Here is a 19,149-nt window from a genome sequence, read left to right on the forward strand (position 1 = left end):
ACAACTCTTTACTGGCAAACCCTTTTGGGGGTTGAATAGTTTTGAACATGAACATGAACATTTAGATTTTTTTTTTCATTATTTATCAACTTACGTTCTCAGAATTACTCAAATGTGCAATAATAAACTTTCTACAATAGTGTATGGATGCCTTGTTATAAATATGAATGAAGTCTAACCAACAGTTGTTGTTGTTTCTAGTGGTGGGTCAGATACAGCAGTCACATCTTCATACGCTCATAACCAGGTGAGAGTCCCTATACATGAACATCTCATTAAGCAGTCAGTGTAAACAATAACAAAGGCTAACGTCTGGTTGTGTTTGTGTCAGCGGTCCACTGGTGTGGCGTCAGGATCCGGCGGCGGTGTGGAGAGAGTGAGACGAGAAGCTCAGCTGGCGGCACTGCGGTACGAGGAAGAGAGACAGAAAACAAGATCAGTGCAAAGAGACGCTGTTATGAATTTCGTCAAGGTACTCACATAATTTATTGTGAATGCATTAGACAAATAGTACTGCAGTGATGACGTGTTGTTTGTAGGTCAGCTTGGAAATTAGCATTAACCTGGTTCCATCGACTAAAACCCAATAGGATTTTTCCAGTGGCATTTGAGCTATTGCATAAAATAGACTTTGTGACTAAGAAAAGTTTATGAATATATGTTTTGTTCATCATAACTACAAATGAACACAACCTTTAAAAAATTTAAAGCCTAAATACAGTTGAAGTCAAAAGTTTACATATCTACAAAATGTTAGTTATTTTACCAAAATAAGAGGGATCAAACAAAATGCATGCTATTTTTTATTTAGTACTGACCTGAATGAGATATTTCACATAAAATGTTTACATATAGTCCACAAAAGAAAACAATAGTTGAATTTATAAAAATGACCCTGTTCAAAAGTTTATGTTGTTACCTGAATGATCCATAGCTGTGGTGTTTTGTTTGGTGATGGTTGTCCCTTGTTTATCCTGAACAGCCAAACTGCCTGCTGAAATCCTTCAGGCCCCACAAATTCTTAGGTTTTTCAGCATTTTTGTGTATACTATTGGGTGTGATATTCAGGCAAATTAAGATACATTTACACATCTTAATTCTGTTCAAAAGTTTTCACCCTCAGCTCTTAATGCATCATGTTTCCTTCTGAAGCGTCAGTGAGCGTTTGAACCTTCTTTAATAGTTGCATATCAGTCCCTCAGTTGTCCTCAGCGTGAAAAGATGGATCTCAAAATCATGCAGTCATTATTGGAAAGGGTTCAAATACACAAAATGCTAAAAAACAAAAACAAAGAATTTGTGGAACCTGAAGAATTTCTCTGAAGAGCAGCATGCAGTTTAACTGTTCAGGACAAACAAGGGATTTTGCATGATCCTCCTTATTTCAGAAAAATAATTAACATTTAGCAGATTCTGCAAAGTGTATGTACACTTTTGACTTCAACTGTATAATAGGCAGAGGTAAAAAGAAACAAATTTAATGTTTCCAGCAATCTTTGTATTCCCATTTAGACACTTGTTAGCAACTGCTTTAAAAAACCCAAAAAATCTATTGGCATACTTTTAGTAGTCACAAGTAATGCAAGACTTAAAGAGAAAGTTCACCCAAAAATGAAGATTCAGTCATTCTTTACTCACTTTCAAGTTGTTTCAAGCCTATAAGAGTTTCTTTCTTGTGTTGAACACAAAAAAGTAATTTTAGAGAATATTGGTAACCAAACAGTTAACGGTAGCCATTGACTTCTATAGTATGGAAAAAAAGTCTATGGCTTCCGTCAACAGTTTGGTTACCAACATTATTCAGAATATCATCTTTTGTTTTCAACTCATATGTGACCCTGGACCACAAAACCAGTCATAAGGTTAAATTTTACAAAACTGAGATATATACATCATATGAAAGCTCAATAAATAAGCTTGCTATTGATATATAGTTGTATACATGTATATCTATTTGAAAATCTTGAATGTAAGGGTGCAAAAAAATCTAAATACTGAGAAAATCACCTTTAAAGTTGTCCAAATTAAGTTCTTAACAATGCATATTACTAATCAAAAATTAAATTTTGATAGGTTTACAGTAGGAATTTTACAAAAAATCTTCATGGAACATGATCTTTACTTAACTTTCTAATGATTTCTGACATAAAAGAAAAATCAATAATTTTGACCCATACAATGTATTTTTGGCTATTGCTACAAATATACCCCAGCGACTTAAGACTGGTTTTGTGGTCCAGGGTCACATATAGGCCTGAAACAACTTGAAAGTGATTAAAAAATGACTTAATTTTTGGGTGAACCTTTAATAGTTTGCACAAAACAAGTTACAGCAAAATACACTGAGATGTTCTGAATGCTAAAATTGAATCTTTAGCATACAAATCTCGCTTACAAACTCTTCCCAAATGTGCCTAGAGATAGGAAATTGAATTTCTGTCTTTGTATTTTCAGCATAAGTCGTCTCAGAGCCCTACGAAGCTCAGTCCGACAGACAGTGAGGTGAGTCTCTCTTTCAGATTTGCACAATCACTTCCTCCCTATCCATCGCTTCATCCTGCTGTGTGTGAATGTGAGTGTGTGGCGCTCTAGTCATATGCGTACTGTCCCATCCCAGAGTCTGTACCCCTCCAGACGGTCCACTCACACCGATGACTCCGCCCTCTTCATGGTAAGAGCCAATCAGCTCGGATCGTGCATCATCCTCCGCTCCATCTCATTTCTCTTGTGTGTTCACTTGCTTTAACAAATTCCACTAGTAATCTTTATAAAAATGCTTAATGTATTAACATGATTTAAGGTTATGTCTATTCAAAACTGCTTTTCTGATCTGTTTGAACCGCTAACATGCTTTAAAGTTGCACTCAGTAATTAAAAAGTTTACTCCAATTAAATATTGTGTTCTAGTGGCTAGAAAAGGCTGTTTTATCATGATATGTCTAGCCTTATCTTGTAGTTGATAGTTATTACTATCCGCTTACTATTAACTTGCTGAGTGCACCTTTAATATTAGATCTGCTTTTCCCAGCGAGCATCTTTAACACGCCTGCCCTGCTTCTTTTTGCTTCCCTGTCTGTCCTCTTCCTTTCCTCTTTTTCTTTCTCTTCCTGGCTTTCTCTCTCTTTCTCTGTCATGTTGGTTCTGTGTCAGAGTGAGTTTGAGCCCCTACTGATATTTGAGATAGACACAGATACCAACACTATAAAGAAGAGGCCAGACCCTCACAAACAGGTGAAAGACACACAGACATGTTTAGCCAGCTGTTGAACAGCCACTACTTTTGATTAATGGTGTTTCACAATTAGTATTGCTAGTAATTAGGTTTGGAGATATGAATAAACCCCAAAACTTTTGTATTGAACCTTTGCACTTTTTGCCACAATACTCACCAATTTTTTTTATTTTTTATTTTTAATGAATTTACACTCAAAAATAAAAATAATGTAAACTTGTAAATTTAAAACAATTTTATTTTAATTTATGGATTTTTCTAAAATGAATTTACCCTCAAAAATAGTTTTAAACTTGTAAATTTAAAATAATAATTTCATTTTATTTTATTTTATTTTATTTTATTTTATTTTATTTTATTTTATTTTACTTAATTTTGAACCTGGAAATATTATTTCTGATTTCTTAAATTATTTCTGTAGATACTACAGTCAATTTAAAATAATAATTTGTAATTTATTTTATTTTTTTATTTTATTTTGAACCTGGAGATTATTTGCCTCCAATTTTATTTCTGTAGATGCTAATAAGCTTATTATGGATTTTAAAAAATTATTTTACCCTCAAAAATTGTTTTAAAAATAATTATTTTATTTTATTTAAGAACCTGGAGATGATTTACCTCCACTTTAAATGCAAATACGCTTATTATGGAACTTTCTTGATTATTTCACTTTCAAAACTTGTTTTAAGTTTGTCAGTTTTAATAATAATAATAGTAGTAGTAGTAATAATAATAATTTTATTTATTTATTTATTTATTTATTTATTTATTTGGAGCATGGGGATAATTGCCTCAGTAAATGCAAATCTTATGGATGTTTCTTATTTTTTAAATGTTGCTTGTTAGTAGTAGTGGTGGTAATACTACTACTACTACTACTAATAATAATAATAATAATTTAATTTAATTTAATTTTGTTTTTAATTTTTAAACAAAGCTGATTATGACCCCTAAAAGAAATCATTTAGAATTTTGAGTATGAACTAAGCCTTATTTAACACATTTCTACAGTAATATTCTCTCATGATGTGTGTTTCCTGTAATATTAATTAGTGTAGAGAATTAAACTTTCTTTTTTTCATTTATTTCCCAATTTCGTTCCTTTATTTCCCCTCGTTTTCGTCCCCTCTCTGCATTGCTCTGCCTGGCTAGTCACTCTCTGCTGTGCCTCTGGATGGGTGTGTGTCTCCCACTTTCTCCGTCGCCTCTTCCTGTGCGCCGCAGGTACTGAACCGCAAGAGCCTGGAGATGATCTACATCCGTCACCTTATTTCTATAAATGCAAATAAACTAAAGTGGATGATTTTTACCTTCAAAAATTCACTACACAAAGAATTACATAATTTTTTTTTTTTTTGACAAATGTCAGATTTCTGTCAACAATACAGTGTTTGACTATAATAAACATAATGCATGTTGTGATTGATTGCAATTGACTTTGAGCAGCATTTCTGTTTCTTTGAGGAAATGATGCTTGAAAGATTTCACATCATGCTTGTTTAGGGCATGGTGTAAGATTTCAGCTGATGCATGTGCATGTTTGTTTAGGGTTTAGAAGTTCTCACATCAGAAACACAATGTAAAAGTGAGGGCGAACCTCACAAAAACTGCCAAGAAATAATATCTGTGATAGGGATGCACCGAAATGAAAATTCTTGGCCGAAGCCAAACAATATCACACACTGGGTCGAAGGCCGACTACCGAACAAGGTTTTTCGTATTTTTTTTCCCATGTATTTTGCCTATTTTTTTCACCATTGCACAAATTAAATAGGCATTATTTGCTTTTTACAGTTGTCTTGCTTTTCAAAAAAAAAAAACAATTACAAAACAATTACAAAATAATTAACCCTGAACATTTTTAACATTATAGTAGACATTATACTGCCCTACAAAGCAAAAAGGCAGTAACTACGCCGAGTGCAGAACTGAGAAAAAGGACTTTAAAGTAGGGCCGGGACTTTAACGCGTTAATTTAGATTAATTAATTACACAAAAATAACGTGTTAAATTTTTTTAACGCATTTTAATCGCACTTAATTTTGCACCGCGGAACGTTTCTCACTGGATGAGTTTCAGCAGACCGATTATACTGGAGCACCAACTAGCGTTTAGACAAAGGAATGCGCATATCACTGCAGCACGTCGAGCCTCAAGTATCACCTCAGTGCTTTTACAGAAGGTCTACCTAACTATAGGGTACCTGAATTTCTGAAATCTAGGCTAGTATATTTCTAAATATCCCAGTGTTTCCCCTACCATTATCTTAGGGGGGCGCGTTTACAATGTCTCCTCCAAGAAAACACGGACTGGATCGCGGACTCCATTCATAAAAAGCGAATTTACTATAGCGCGGAATGCCACGTAAATTCGTCGATTTTTGGATTGATAAATCAAAAGTTGGTCTGTCACTTAATTCAAATCGCGATATGGACTAGTATCTGTGAAAACTGAAATGCAAAAAGACCGTTTTAATATGAATCCTGCATGTTCCGTTTGCCTCTTTATGTTAGAATGGCAGAGACGCTTTTTTTTTTTTTTTACTGCACGCGTGATGCTCCCGTTAATTTTTGGCATTTGCATCTCACATGAACAGACTCAATCTCCAAAGCTGCTGTGAGTGTCACTTTTACCGTTTCATTTGAGAAAACTAGCATCATATCATACTTTACACACAGAAACTTCACGGCAACCTGTCAAAATAAAATTTGATTGCATCACGTCATCGTTTGGTATAATTTATTCGGCCTTTTCGCTTATTTGGCCGAACGCTGAAAGAGCGTTTTTTTTTTTTTCTGTATTCGGCTGAATAATTTCGGCTGCTGAACATTCGGTGCATCCCCAATCAATTTTTTTTGGTTAGATTCACACTTCACTATAGTTCACTATAAGCACGTACCACAGATAGACTGCCCGTTATTTATGCTACTTCCACTGATTTGACCTTTTTATTTTTTTCTCCTTCCTTCGGTAGCAAGGTGAAGATTATGCCTCGCTGTCACCCACCGGTATGTGTTTGTTTAAATCTGACATTTTCCTTTCCTTTTGTTTTTAAATTAAATTCTTTACCCCTCATCCCATTGTGACTTTTTACTCGTCCTGCAGCCCTTCAATCCCCCTCCCGCGGCCCCACTCAGCGACCTGAGAGTTACCTGTTTCGCCTGAGTCAGCGAGAGGAGAAGAAAAAAGGTTTGTTTACCTGACGCAGCCGATTGCTTCTTTGTGTGACATTTGTGATGTCATGATTAAACACATGATGCACGCACACTTATATACACTGCCATTCAAAAGTATGGGATCAGAAAGACTTACAGAAGTCTCTTATGCTCATCAAGATTGCATTTATTTGATCAAATATACAGAAAATACTGCAGAATGTTATTACAACATGAAATAATAGTTTCTATTTTAATATACATAAAAAAAAAAAATCCTGTGATGCAAAGCTGAATTTTCAGCCATTACGCCAGTCTTCAGTGTCACATGATTCTTCAGAAATTATTTTAATATGCTGATTTGTTAGAATTATCTATGTTGGCAACAGTTGTGCTACCAAATATTTTTTGGAACATGTGATACTTTAAGGATTCTATGATGAATAAAAAGTTAAAAAGAACAGCATTTATTCAAAATATAAATCATTTCTAACAATATAAGTCTTTGCCATCACTTCTTATCAATTTAACACACTCTTGCTAAATAAAAGTAGTAATTTCTCTAAAAAAAAAAAAAAATTACTGACCCCAAACTTTTGAACAGTAATGTATATTGTTCGAAAATATTTCTATTTTAAACAAATGCTGTTCTTTTTTAACTTTTTATTCATCATAGAATCCTTAAAGTATCACAGGTTCCAAAAAATTATTAAGCAACACAACTGTTTCCAACAGTGATAATAAATCGGCATATTATTATGATTTCTGAAGGATCATGTGACACTGAATGCTAGTAATGATTCTGAAAAATTCAGCTTTGAATACTGAAATAACAATGAAAAGTGAGCAGTCACTGTCATGCTCTATTACATGCGTGTCAATCACTGCTCCTAACCTCTACCTGTTCATGTAATTACATGGTGACATGCTCCTAATGGCATGTGTGACTCTTTTGCAGGAGAATCAGGCACACAGCAGGCGGAGTCAGCAGAAGCCACTCCCACACAGAGCCCCGCCCCAACAGGAGAGGAGGCGGTCCTGATAGAGCAGCTGAGACGGGTGTGTCAATCAAACTCAATTAGTACCCTCCCCTTTCTGTTATGCATCATTTATTTATCTATTACTTCTATATGTATATGGGTCAAAGACGTTAAGATGTCCACGTCAAAAGAAATGTACAAAAATGATTTTTAAGCCCATAGAAAGCACATTAAATGTAAGTAAAGTGTCTACTTCTTCTAAGGTATCAAATAAGTTTTTGGAGAATAAAATGTTAAAATTTAGTTTAAATAATGTTACAATGTCATTCAGTGTAACACAATATTTATGTAAAAATTGAAACAACATGCTTATTCTGACTTGTGCATATTAAAATATATAAAAGAATAAGGCTAGCGGCATATTAAATTTTATTGTGTTTTAAATGAGTAAAAATTCTTACTGACAAATGGGCAAAACCTAGGATATTGGCACATTTTTAAAATGTCGAATTAAAACTAAATAGTTTTTTTTGTAAATATGCTTGACAAGATTGTTACACTGAATAACATTTTAGTGGGAGCCTTCTGTAAATTAGGGAAAATGTATATTTATTTTTTGCTCAGAAAAATGCAGTGAAATTTAACAGAAAACTTTGTAATATTTTTTTTGAAAAAAACAACAACAATTTAAAGCAGTATTACACTTATTGTAATATTTATTTCACAGTCAAGTCCTTATGTCAGAATTGAGTTTTTGTGCAAAAAATTTACAATTACACATTTTTTAATGCTAAGCGAATTTAAGTATATAAGCTCTTTCTTGCCCAACTCTTACCAAGTTAATTAAACTTAAAACATTTTTTTTTACTCTTGAAATTTGAAGAATATTTGATTTACAATCAAGACTTAGTCAGAATTGAGTTTTTGTGTCAAACATTTTTTTATTAAATCTTTTTAAGAGATTTAGCTATTTTACTATTGCTAAAGCTTTTCTTTTCCGACTCTTACCGAAGTAATTAAAATTCAAATTTTTTTATTTTTACTCTACACAAATTTAAAGAATGTTTACTTCACAATGAAGGCATTATAACAGCATTCAATATTTTTAAATTCTAAGCGAATCAGCTATCTTCCTATTTTTGTCCTTTTTTGTCTTTGTCGTATTTAAGTCTTATTTTGCATCCTTCCTGCAGAATATCGAGTGTCGGCTCAAGGTGTCCTTACCCAGTGATCTTGGGGCGGCTTTGACTGACGGGGTCGTGTTGTGCCATCTGGCCAATCATGTTCGTCCCAGGTCCATACCGAGCATCCATGTACCCTCACCAGCAGTGGTGAGTGACCTTTTTGTTTGTTTTTTGTCAAGGTTGTGCATAGGATTGCATCAGTTTCATGTTTTCTTTCTTTCCAGCCCAAACTGACGATGGCCAAGTGTCGACGAAATGTGGAGAACTTCCTAGAGGCGTGCCGCAGAATTGGAGTTCCTCAGGTATGTTTGGTCTCCTTGGTTTCTTCAGTCTGTATCTTTAAAACTAAATTAAGAAATAACCTCTCTGTTTCACGTTTGCTTCAAACCTAACATCTCTTGCTGTTTCCTCTAGTGCCTTCAAGTTTGATTGCTAATACTACTAACTCTTTCTCTCTCTTCCCCCATTCCCTTTCAATTTAAACCATCTCACATCCCATCTACCCCTCATTGTGTTTTATTTGAACGCTCATGTTCAGGATAGTTTGTGTTCAGCGGGTGATGTTCTGAAAGGGGAGATGGTTTGTGTGTTCAGGCTGGTTGAGGCCTTGCTCTCCCTGGCTCCGCCTTCCCTTCACTCCGCCCCTTCTACCCAGCTGGCTGGATTTGCCCTTTTCTACCTGTCAATCATGTCGCTGCTATGTGCTCTCTACTGCCACCTGGTGCCAAGCCGTTAAATCGCACTTCCACATTGATCACTGCACTGAAATAGCCAGTTGTTTGTGTGTTTGTGCAGAATTACACAATAGGCGGTGTTTATGTGCACAGATGTTACATTTATAGTGTTTTCTAGTGATACTTTGCTAAGCTCCGCACCCTTTGGGTAATTTTGCTTGCTAAGGCGAGCTTTAAAAAATTGCATTCATGCAATTTTCAGTAAAGTGTGCTCATAAAATGGTACAAATTGACTAAATGGACATGGACATGAGATTTTTCTTTTAAAGAAAATTAAATTACACTACAGTTTTCAGTTTGAGATTTTTAAAATTATTTTAAAAGAATGTCTTTTCTGCTCACCAAGGCTGCATTTATTTGATCAAAAATACAGTAAAAACATTTAAATTGTGGAATATTATTACAATAAAAAAAAATGGTTTCTATGTGAATATGCACTGCCGCTTAATAGTTTGGGATTTGTAAGATTTGTAATGCTTCTTAAATGAGACTTTTCTGCTCATCATGGCTGTTTATTTGATTAAAAATACAGAAAAGAACTGTAATGTTATTCAATTTAATATAGCGTTTTTTTATTTTAATATACTTTAAAATGTAATTTATTCCTGTGATGCAAAACTGAATTTTCAGCATCATTTCTCCAGTATTCAGTGTCACATGATCCTTCAGAAATCATTCTAATATGCTGATTTATTATCAGTGTTGGAAACGTAATATTTTTTTTGAAACCTGACACTTTTTTTTTGAATTCTTTGATAAATAAAATGGTAAAAAACAGCATTTTTTTTAAAATAGAAACCTTTTGTAACAATAAACAGTTTGGGCTCAGTAAATTTTTCTCTCTTTGAAAGAAATCATTACTTTTATTCAGCAAGGATGTGTTAAATTGATAAAAAGTAATAGTAAAGTATGGTTAGAAAAGATTTCTATTTTAAATAAATGCTGTTCTTTTTAACTTTTTATTCATCAAAGAATCCTGAAAAAAGTATTACAGGTTGCAAAAAAATTAAGCAGCACAACTGTTTACAATTAAGAAAAGTAATAAATCAGTATATTAGAAATGATTTCTGAAGGATCATGTGACACTGAAGACTGGAGTAATGGCTGATGAAAATTAAGGTTTGCATCACATAAATAAATTATATTTTAAAGTATATTAAAAAGAATGTTATTTTTGAATCGCAATATTATTTCTTAAAATTACATTTGTCTGTATTTTTGATCAAATAAATTGAACTTTGATGAGCATAAGAGACTTTTTATATTAAAAATCAACAGTAAAAATCTTACTGATCCCAAACTTTTGAGCAGCAGTGTATTTTAAAATTAAAAAAATTATTAAATAAATAAAAATCCTTTGGAAATCATTATAATATGCTGATTTGCTGCTCAAGAAACTTTTTTGATTATTATAAAGTTGTTATGCTCCATATTTTTGTGGAAACTGTGATGCATTTTATTTTTCACGATTCTTTGATAAATATAAAGTTCAATAGAACAGCATTTATTTAAAATAGAAATCTTTTGTCACATTATAAATCTCTTTACTGTCATTTTTGATCAATTTAATGCATCCTTGCTGAATAGAACTATTTATTTTAAAACAAACTATACATAATTACATTCAACTAAAAAGACAAAAGTCTTATTTGATGGTTGATAAACAGCAACAGTTGCTAAGGTAGGATTGGTCAGTGACGTTCTAAGGCGGAGCTTAGCGAACAGTCAACTGAGAGTGTTTATATGCGTGTTTGTGTGTAGAGAGCACTTTCCATAGCAAAAATCAAAGCTCCATCGAAAAAGCACAAAGATGGGTGGGTTCGCCCATTCAGCCTTAAACAAGACGACAGAACAAGCTGCCTGCTCCGCGAACGAGCCCTTTATTGTGCGTTAGTATTGCTGCGCATTTTTCCAAAGTCTGCCGAGTACCTTGAGAGGCTTTGAGTTTCGGAGGGATTGTGTGAATAAAACTCTCCCTGACGTTCTTGAAAAGAAGGAAATGAGACAGAGCGGAGAATGCCAAACCATAAACTCCCCCTGTTTTATCCCTTTGTGCCTTACTGTGTGTATGTCAATGTCTTCCACCTCACAGTTAACACAGTAGTTCATCCAAAAATAAAATGTGCGACATTCCAAACCTGTATGAGTTGCTTTTTTCAATGAAACACAAAAGGAGAAATTTTGGCGTAGTGTCTGAGCTGCTCTTTTCCATACAATGAAAGTAAATGGGGATAGATGTGCCATACCTTACACATCTTTTATCCAAAGCGGCTTACAAAAAAATGACAATGGAAGCAATCAAAAACGACTAAAGAGCAATAACATGCAAGTGCTATGACAAGCCTCATTTAGCTTTTTTTGAAGAAAGTAAGTAAATTAATAGAGATATAATATGTGACCCTGGACCACAAAACCAGTCTTAAGTCGCTGGGGTATATTTGTAGCAATAGCCAAAAATACATTGTATGGGTCAAAATTATTGATTTTTCTTTTATGCCAAAAATCATTAGGAAATTAAGTAAAGATCATGTTCCATGAAGATTTTTTGTAAAATTCCTACTGTAAACCTATCAAAATGTAATTTTTGATTAGTAATATGCATTGTTAAGAACTTAATTTGGACAACTTTAAAGGTGATTTTCTCAGTATTTTGATTTTTTTTTCACCTTCAGATTCCAGATTTTCAAATAGATGTATCTCGGCCAAATATTGCCCTATCCTAACAAACCATACATCAATAGAAAGCTTATTTATTGAGCTTTCATATGATGTACATATCTCAGTTTTGTAAAATTTAACCTTATGACTGGTTTTGTGTTCCAGGGTCACATATAACAAGGACAGAGAAGCTAGTGTTAGTCAGTTTTAAGTCACTGAATATGTTTTCTCACACAGAATTATTGTATGGCTTCAAAACGCTTGTAATATAGTGCACAAGTCATATGAACAACTGTTATGATATTATATAGTGGTTTATTGTTATTTTTGGAGCCTGTATTTACTCATTTACTTTGGGCCTCAGTCATGAAAATGAGTACATTTGTAGTAATTTGTCAGTAAAATGGGCCAAACATTTTATAAACCTCGGTTTGGCTCTAGTATATTACATAAATGAAGAAAAATAATAATTACGCATTATTGCATTAAAGCATTAAGATTGCAGACAAATACTGCTTGAGCTCAGAATAATTGTAATAATACATAGTAACAAGAAAAAAAAGAAAGAAATGTATTTATATTTACATTTAACTAATTAATTGATTAGTTAAAACTAATACATTTTCATTTAGCAGATGTTTTATTTCAAAGTGACTTTTTATATTAATTTAATATTATTTATTTATAATAGAATTGTTACAGTATTAAATGTTGTTTTTGTAAATGGTGTTATCAAAATACAGTGCTTAAAAATACATATAAAAACATACTAATGCCTAAAGTATTTTTTTATGCAAATATGAACTTTTATGAATCAGAAAACATCATGCTTATAATTTACAGACAAAATTCTGCTTTTGTTTCATTAAATGAGGTCTTTGATGTGGAAAAAAGCAGCCGGGACTTTACGCTTAAAGGATTTTTTCACTTCCAGAACAAAAATGCACAGATAATTTACTCACCCTCTTGACATCCAACATGTTCATGTCTTTCTTTCTTCAGTTGTAAAGAAATTGTTTTTTGAGGAAAACATTTCAGGAATTTTCTCCATATAGTGGACTTCTATGGTGCCTGTGATTTTTAACTTTGAAAATGCAGCTTCAAATGGCTCTAAATGATCCCAACCGAGAAAGAAGGGTCTTCTCTAGTGAAACGATCAGTTATTTTCTAAAAAACGTACTATTTATATACTTTTTAACCTCAAATGCTCATCTTGTCTAGCTCTGCGATACACATGCCTACTCTGTGCACTCCAGTTCAAGACAGTTAGGGTATGTCGAAAAACTTTCATCTAATTTTCTTCCCCAACTTTAAAATCGTCCAACATCGCTGCAGAAGTTCCGACCCAGTGTTTACAACGTAAATGTGCAAAAGAGACAAAAGCCCTTTATAAAAAGAGGTAAAACAGCGATTTAGGATGATTTTGAAATTGGTGGAGAAAATGAGATTTTTTTTTTTTTTTTTTTTTTTGACATACCCCCAGTCTTGAACTGGGATCATTTAGAGCCCTTTAAAGCGGCATTTAAACTGCATTTTGGAAGTTCAATAAAAGTCCACTATATGGAGAGAAATGCTAAAATGTTTTCCTCAAAAAAAACAATTTCTTTACGACTAAAGAAAGAAAAACAATGAGTAAATCATCTGTAAATCTTTGTTCTGGAAGTGAACTAATCCTTTAATATCTCCTTTTGTGCAAAAAGTAAAGCATACGTGTTTTAAACGACTCCGGGTGTGCAAATAACATCAGAATTGTAATTTTTTGGCTGGACTTACCCTTTTTAAATAGTTAGAAAACCACTCTTAACCCTGCAGTTTTCAAGCATGTTGTCAGTCGCCAGAACGCAGTTTACTCCCTTAAATAACAGCCCTTGTCAACCTGTTGTTAATCAATATCCAGTGTAATATATTCCGAACACACATAAGAGAAACAACAGCGGTCGCAGAGAGTGCGTGAGAGTTTGTGTCTGTCAGATTTGTGTGCCATATTGCCTGATTTTCCTACAGTCTGACTTGTCCTCCTCTGCTTTTCTACAATAAAATCTAAACTCATGTATCGGCTGTAGACGTGTGATTTATCGCTAGTTTAGTTGTGTGTTTGAGTCTGAGAATCACAGCTTTTTATCAAATACTAGGGATGTAATGATATTATCAATATTGCGATATTATCGTGGTCACATGACGATACGAAACAATAGGTCTTTTGGGCAAAAAGTGTTTGTAAAATATATTTAAACTTCTTATTCTAACATAAAAGGTCTTTAAAGTTGTGTTTTGGGCCATTATGGCCATTTGGCACAGGTTCTGTCAAACCAACTAAAACCGAAAGCACAATATGGCTTAATCTCTTCGTTGCATCTGTTTTCACTGTGTGTTTCAAGAGAAGCGCACATTTTTGAGGTGATCGGCTCATGATCCGGTGTTTTCCGTGCCTTAGAACATCTCCGTTCACAGTATATGCATGCAGTGAATTAGATTATTGCATGTGCTGAGTTTAGCGCACATTTGGGAACGCAGCAGCCACCAGATTTGTAGTGAGACATGCTTTTGTAAGCCTGTTTTCACGGAAGCTGGAATTTCTGTAAAAATGAAAGCTCTACTGAGGCTTCCTTCAAAATAAAAGCTTGAAAGTGCAGTATGAATTGCTGACAGCTAGCGGTTTAAATGGGTAATGTTACTGCAGTCCAAATTCAAAACATCTCTTTCAAGTGTAGAAATTAGCATAGAATAGTTTTCTCTACTGTAGTGTAAAACAAAAATGATATACCTATGAAAAATTTTCATTTATTTTGCAGTGCAATTGTTTTACAATATATGACTGTTACTGTCTTTATTATGATATTCTAATTAGTTTGTCCTTTTAAACCACCGGTGTGAATGTAATTTAGACTGAGACAGTATATCACAAATAAAAAGAGGGTTGAGTCCCCATTTAAAGTTCAGGTACAAGTCAATTCACTGATGTTTTTCTGACTTAAGTTTTCCTAGTTAAGAAGCTAAGTTGGGGATCTTAATTTTGTGCATTAGATAGAATAATTAAACTTTTTAAAAGTTTACAATTTGTTTTCGTGTTGTAGACTTTATATTGTTATATTATTGTATCGTGAGATTTTGATATTGTTACATCGCTATCAAATAGATATTGTTCATATTTTTAGCACAAACAGTACAGGATGATTTATACATGCCTTGATTTGATCTTTAGGTTTAGAGGTTAGTTCAGATCACTAACTCAAAGCATGTGCAATAACAGCAACTACTAATGCTTCAGTTCACTCACAGTTTCACTAGTTGACGTTGAGTTTCTAGTTTGTGACAGACAGGTTTTGAACGATTTTTCCATCTCTCCTCTTCTCCTCCATCTTTCTTTACAGTTTCCAAATGTCATGATTTTACTTTCATCTTGATTGAAGCCCTTCCTTAGTTGCACATTATCTGTTTTATTTAAGTTCCTTCATTTTTAAGGAATGGTTCACTCTGAAAAGAATATTTGCTGACAATTTACTCACCCTCAGGGTGTTTAAGATGTAGATGAGTTTGTTTCTTCATCAGATGTAGAGAAATGGAGCATTCCATCTCTTGGTCACCAATGGGTCCTCTGCAGTGAATGGGTGCCGTCAGAATGAGAGTCCAAACAGCTGATAAAAACATCACAATAATCCACAGGCAATCCACACCACTCCAGTCCATCAGTTAACATCTCGTGAAGTGAAAAGCTGCATGTTTGTGAGAAACAAATCCATGTTTAAGATGTTTTTAACTTCAAACTGTTGCTTTCTGCTAAAATAAGAATCCATAATATTGCTTTCTCCAGTGGAAAAAATCATCTGTTCTGAATCAGGAGAGAAATATGCACAGATCAAACATGATTTACAAGCCAAAACAGTTTTGGAGATTGACACTTTCACTGGAGAAAACATTTATAAACTCATATTTTGTCCAAAAGTGATAGTTTTAAGTTAAAAATGTCTTAATGATGGATGCATTACGTCACTTACTCACCAATGGATCTATTGAAGTGAATGGGTGCCGTTAGAATGATGGTCCAAACAGCTGATAAAAACGTCACAATAATCCACAAGTAATCCACACCGCTCCAGTCCATCAGGAGATGGACTTTTTCACTGGATGGTGCGTTATTATGGATTATGGACTCATATTTTAACTAAAAGCAATGGTTTGAATTTAAAAACGTTTTGATGATGGATTTGTTTCTTACAAACACACAGCTTTTGGCTTCACTAGATGTTAATTGATGGACTGGAGTGGTGTGGATTATTGTGATGTTTTTATCAGCAGTTTAGACTCTCATTGTGACGGCACCCATTCACTGCAGAGGATCCATTGGTGAGCAAATGATGCAGTTTCTCCAAACCTGATGAAGAAAACATTACAATAATCCACAAGTGATCCACACCACTCCAGTCCATCAATTAACATCTTGAGAAGCCAAAACGCTTCTTGTTTGTAAGAAACAAATCCATCAAGACATTGTTAACTTTTAATACTGCCACTTCCAACTAAAGTAGTCCAGAATCCCTGAAAATGCTTCCTCCAGTGAAAAATATAGATTTGTTTCTTACAAACACACAGCTTTTGTCTTCTCAAGTTGTTAACCGATGGACTGGAGTGATGTGGATTATTGTGATGTTTTTATCAGCTGTTGGGACTCTCATTCTGACGGCACCCATTCACATCCATTGGAGAGCAAACCATGCATTTCTCCAAATCTGAAGAAAAAAAAACTCACCTACATATTGAAAATGGCCTGAAATATAAATTTTTGGGTGAACTATTCCTTTATTCATTTCATTCAAATTATGTTGATTTTATAATTTTGTTTCTCCATTGACACCCTTTTCGTCCCTATTTTGTTTGCCCCCTGCTGTGTGTGTGTGTGTGTGTGTGTGTGTGTGTGTGTGTGTGTGTGTGTGTGTGTGTGTGTGTGTGTTTTTACGGTCTCAGAACCAGCTGTGTCTTCCTCTGCACATCCTGGAAGAGAGAGGTTTGCCTCAGGTGGCCGGAACGGTTCGTGCCCTCCTGGATCTGGCTCCTCCGAAACACACGCCTTCCCCCAGCACCACCCCGACCAGTGCTGGCACTGCCTCCCCCCTCGCCCTGTAGGCCCGAGAGCTGAAGGAATCTCCTCCCATCAGGCCCAAAGATCTTTAAGACTCCTTTCTGTTCTTGAGCGACTCACAAACGGTTCTGTAACGGTAACACACTCTCACACTACCTGCTCTGTGATCTCACATACACGCTCTTCAAAGCCCAGCCAGCCCTCAGACAACAGAGGGGAGAAGAGAAGAGAAGAGACGACTGACGGGACAGACAAACATGTCCAGAGACTTCTTTGAAGCTATATTTCAATTTAATTTTAACAGTTAGTTTTACACTTTAATATCTCTATTAACTATAATGGGTGGTGTTTATTTTTATTTTGTATTATTATTATTGTTATTATTATTATTATTATTATTATTATTATTATTGTTGTTATTGACTCTCAAATGATGTGGGAAGGAGAGTTGGCCAAAACTACCCAAACTCACGTATCTGAGAGTTGCATTTGGCTGGTGGTTTAATCTCACAAAACCTGCGCATGTCACATTTTACCCTGAAATAAAATAAGATGTTATACTTGTAGAAATTAAAATATATATTTTTAGGATTATTTTTTATTTTTTCCCCTTTAAATAGTACAGTTTTTCCATTTTATTTACTGCAGTATAATTCTAAGACAATTATTTAAAATTGTTTGATTTTTTTTTTTATTTAAATGATGCATTTCTTTTTGCATTACAATACAGAGAAAGAAAACTGTAAAAACATTTTTTCACTACATTACAATGCAATATATATTTGTAAGTGCTGATTCTCATTTAAATAATATAGTACAATTATAATGCAGTGAAGAAATAAAATAAAGCAAGATCAACAATTTTGAATAGTTTGTTATAGTGATATGAGTTTTTTTAGGCCCATTAGGATTTTTGTGACATTATTTTCATGACGCACAAAATAGGTTTTCATTATCACAATGCAACAAGTTGTATAATTCAAATAAAATGTTTTTTTTTCATTTAAATAATAAAGTTTTATTTATATATATATATATATATATATATTAAAAAAACAAGACCAACATTTATATATTATATACACTTTTATACATTTTTGGGACCATTAGAATTTTTTGTTCCATTTGGTACAGCATTATAATACTAAGAAAATTAATAAAAATATTTAGTATTTTAAATTAAAATAATACCTAAATAAAATGCATAATTTTCTTTGCAATACAATGCAATGATATATATATGTAGTGAAAAAAGTTGTACAACTTTGAAAAAGTTATGTATCATTTAACTAAAAAATCTATTTAAAATATTTTTTTGGTATTATAATGCAGTGAATTTTTTTTTTTTTTTTTTATAATGCTATGAAAATTATTGAAACTTTTATTAGGACCATTAGTATATTTGTTATTTTCATGACATACAAAACAAATTTTCATTATCACAATGCAAAAATATACTGATGCATTATTTAAATTGAATAGTTATTAAATTAAATGAATTTAATTTATTAAATTAACTTTTGTACATTAAATTATTACATTAAATGTATACATTTAAGGATATAAATAACCATTTTATTGCCATATCTTTCCTGTATTACAGTAATGAGAATTGCAAAAAATACATTTAATTTTCATGATAATAATGTCATAATGCAAAAAATAAAAAATCTAACTAAAAAAGGAACAAGGTTTTTTTTTTCTTATTATTTCAGTTGAAGTGTGACATGTCTCCATGAGATTCAACCATGAGCATTTAAATAGCAGAAAAGTAATCCAAACCAGCATGTAAATGACTAAATGACACTAATTGGCAGCGGTCCTTGATTAACAGACTGAGATATGATCTGCAGAGCGTTTCTGTCAGGAGTTTTAGTGTGTAACCACAGGGTTTTGTTCTAATGACACTTTTAGTGCTACTTTTAGTACTACGATCGCACCAGAAGAAAACTATTAAAAGAGCTCACAGACTTTATTGAACTTGTAAAATTGAGAGGTATATTAAAGTGCTACAGCAAGGTTTAGCATGACGGGCACAATTTAAAAAAAACAAATATATGTAAAGACGTTTGAAACACAGTAAATGAATGAAACACTTATTATATTTTTATAGCCTCGGTCGCGTC

The 19,149-nt window shown here is 33.4% G+C and overlaps 1 protein-coding gene across 1 annotated transcript in view; it reads left to right on the forward strand.

The window, feature by feature from the left end:
• LOC141345374 (DISP complex protein LRCH3-like) overlaps positions 1 to 17,984 on the forward strand; it is a 20,461-nt gene extending 2,477 nt beyond the window's left edge. The window contains exons 2-11 of the mRNA XM_073850230.1: positions 202 to 247; positions 332 to 472; positions 2,455 to 2,502; positions 2,618 to 2,671; positions 6,210 to 6,243; positions 6,341 to 6,424; positions 7,349 to 7,449; positions 8,564 to 8,701; positions 8,779 to 8,856; positions 16,909 to 17,984. Coding sequence (XP_073706331.1) covers positions 202 to 247; positions 332 to 472; positions 2,455 to 2,502; positions 2,618 to 2,671; positions 6,210 to 6,243; positions 6,341 to 6,424; positions 7,349 to 7,449; positions 8,564 to 8,701; positions 8,779 to 8,856; positions 16,909 to 17,067 — 883 coding nt within the window. The 3' untranslated portion in view covers positions 17,068 to 17,984. The remainder of the gene's footprint in view (positions 1 to 201; positions 248 to 331; positions 473 to 2,454; positions 2,503 to 2,617; positions 2,672 to 6,209; positions 6,244 to 6,340; positions 6,425 to 7,348; positions 7,450 to 8,563; positions 8,702 to 8,778; positions 8,857 to 16,908) is intronic.
• Positions 17,985 to 19,149: the final 1,165 nt, after the last annotated feature.

The sequence above is a fragment of the Garra rufa genome, chromosome 11 (genome assembly GCF_049309525.1).
Source record: "Garra rufa chromosome 11, GarRuf1.0, whole genome shotgun sequence".
In the NCBI taxonomy this organism is placed as follows: domain Eukaryota; kingdom Metazoa; phylum Chordata; class Actinopteri; order Cypriniformes; family Cyprinidae; genus Garra; species Garra rufa.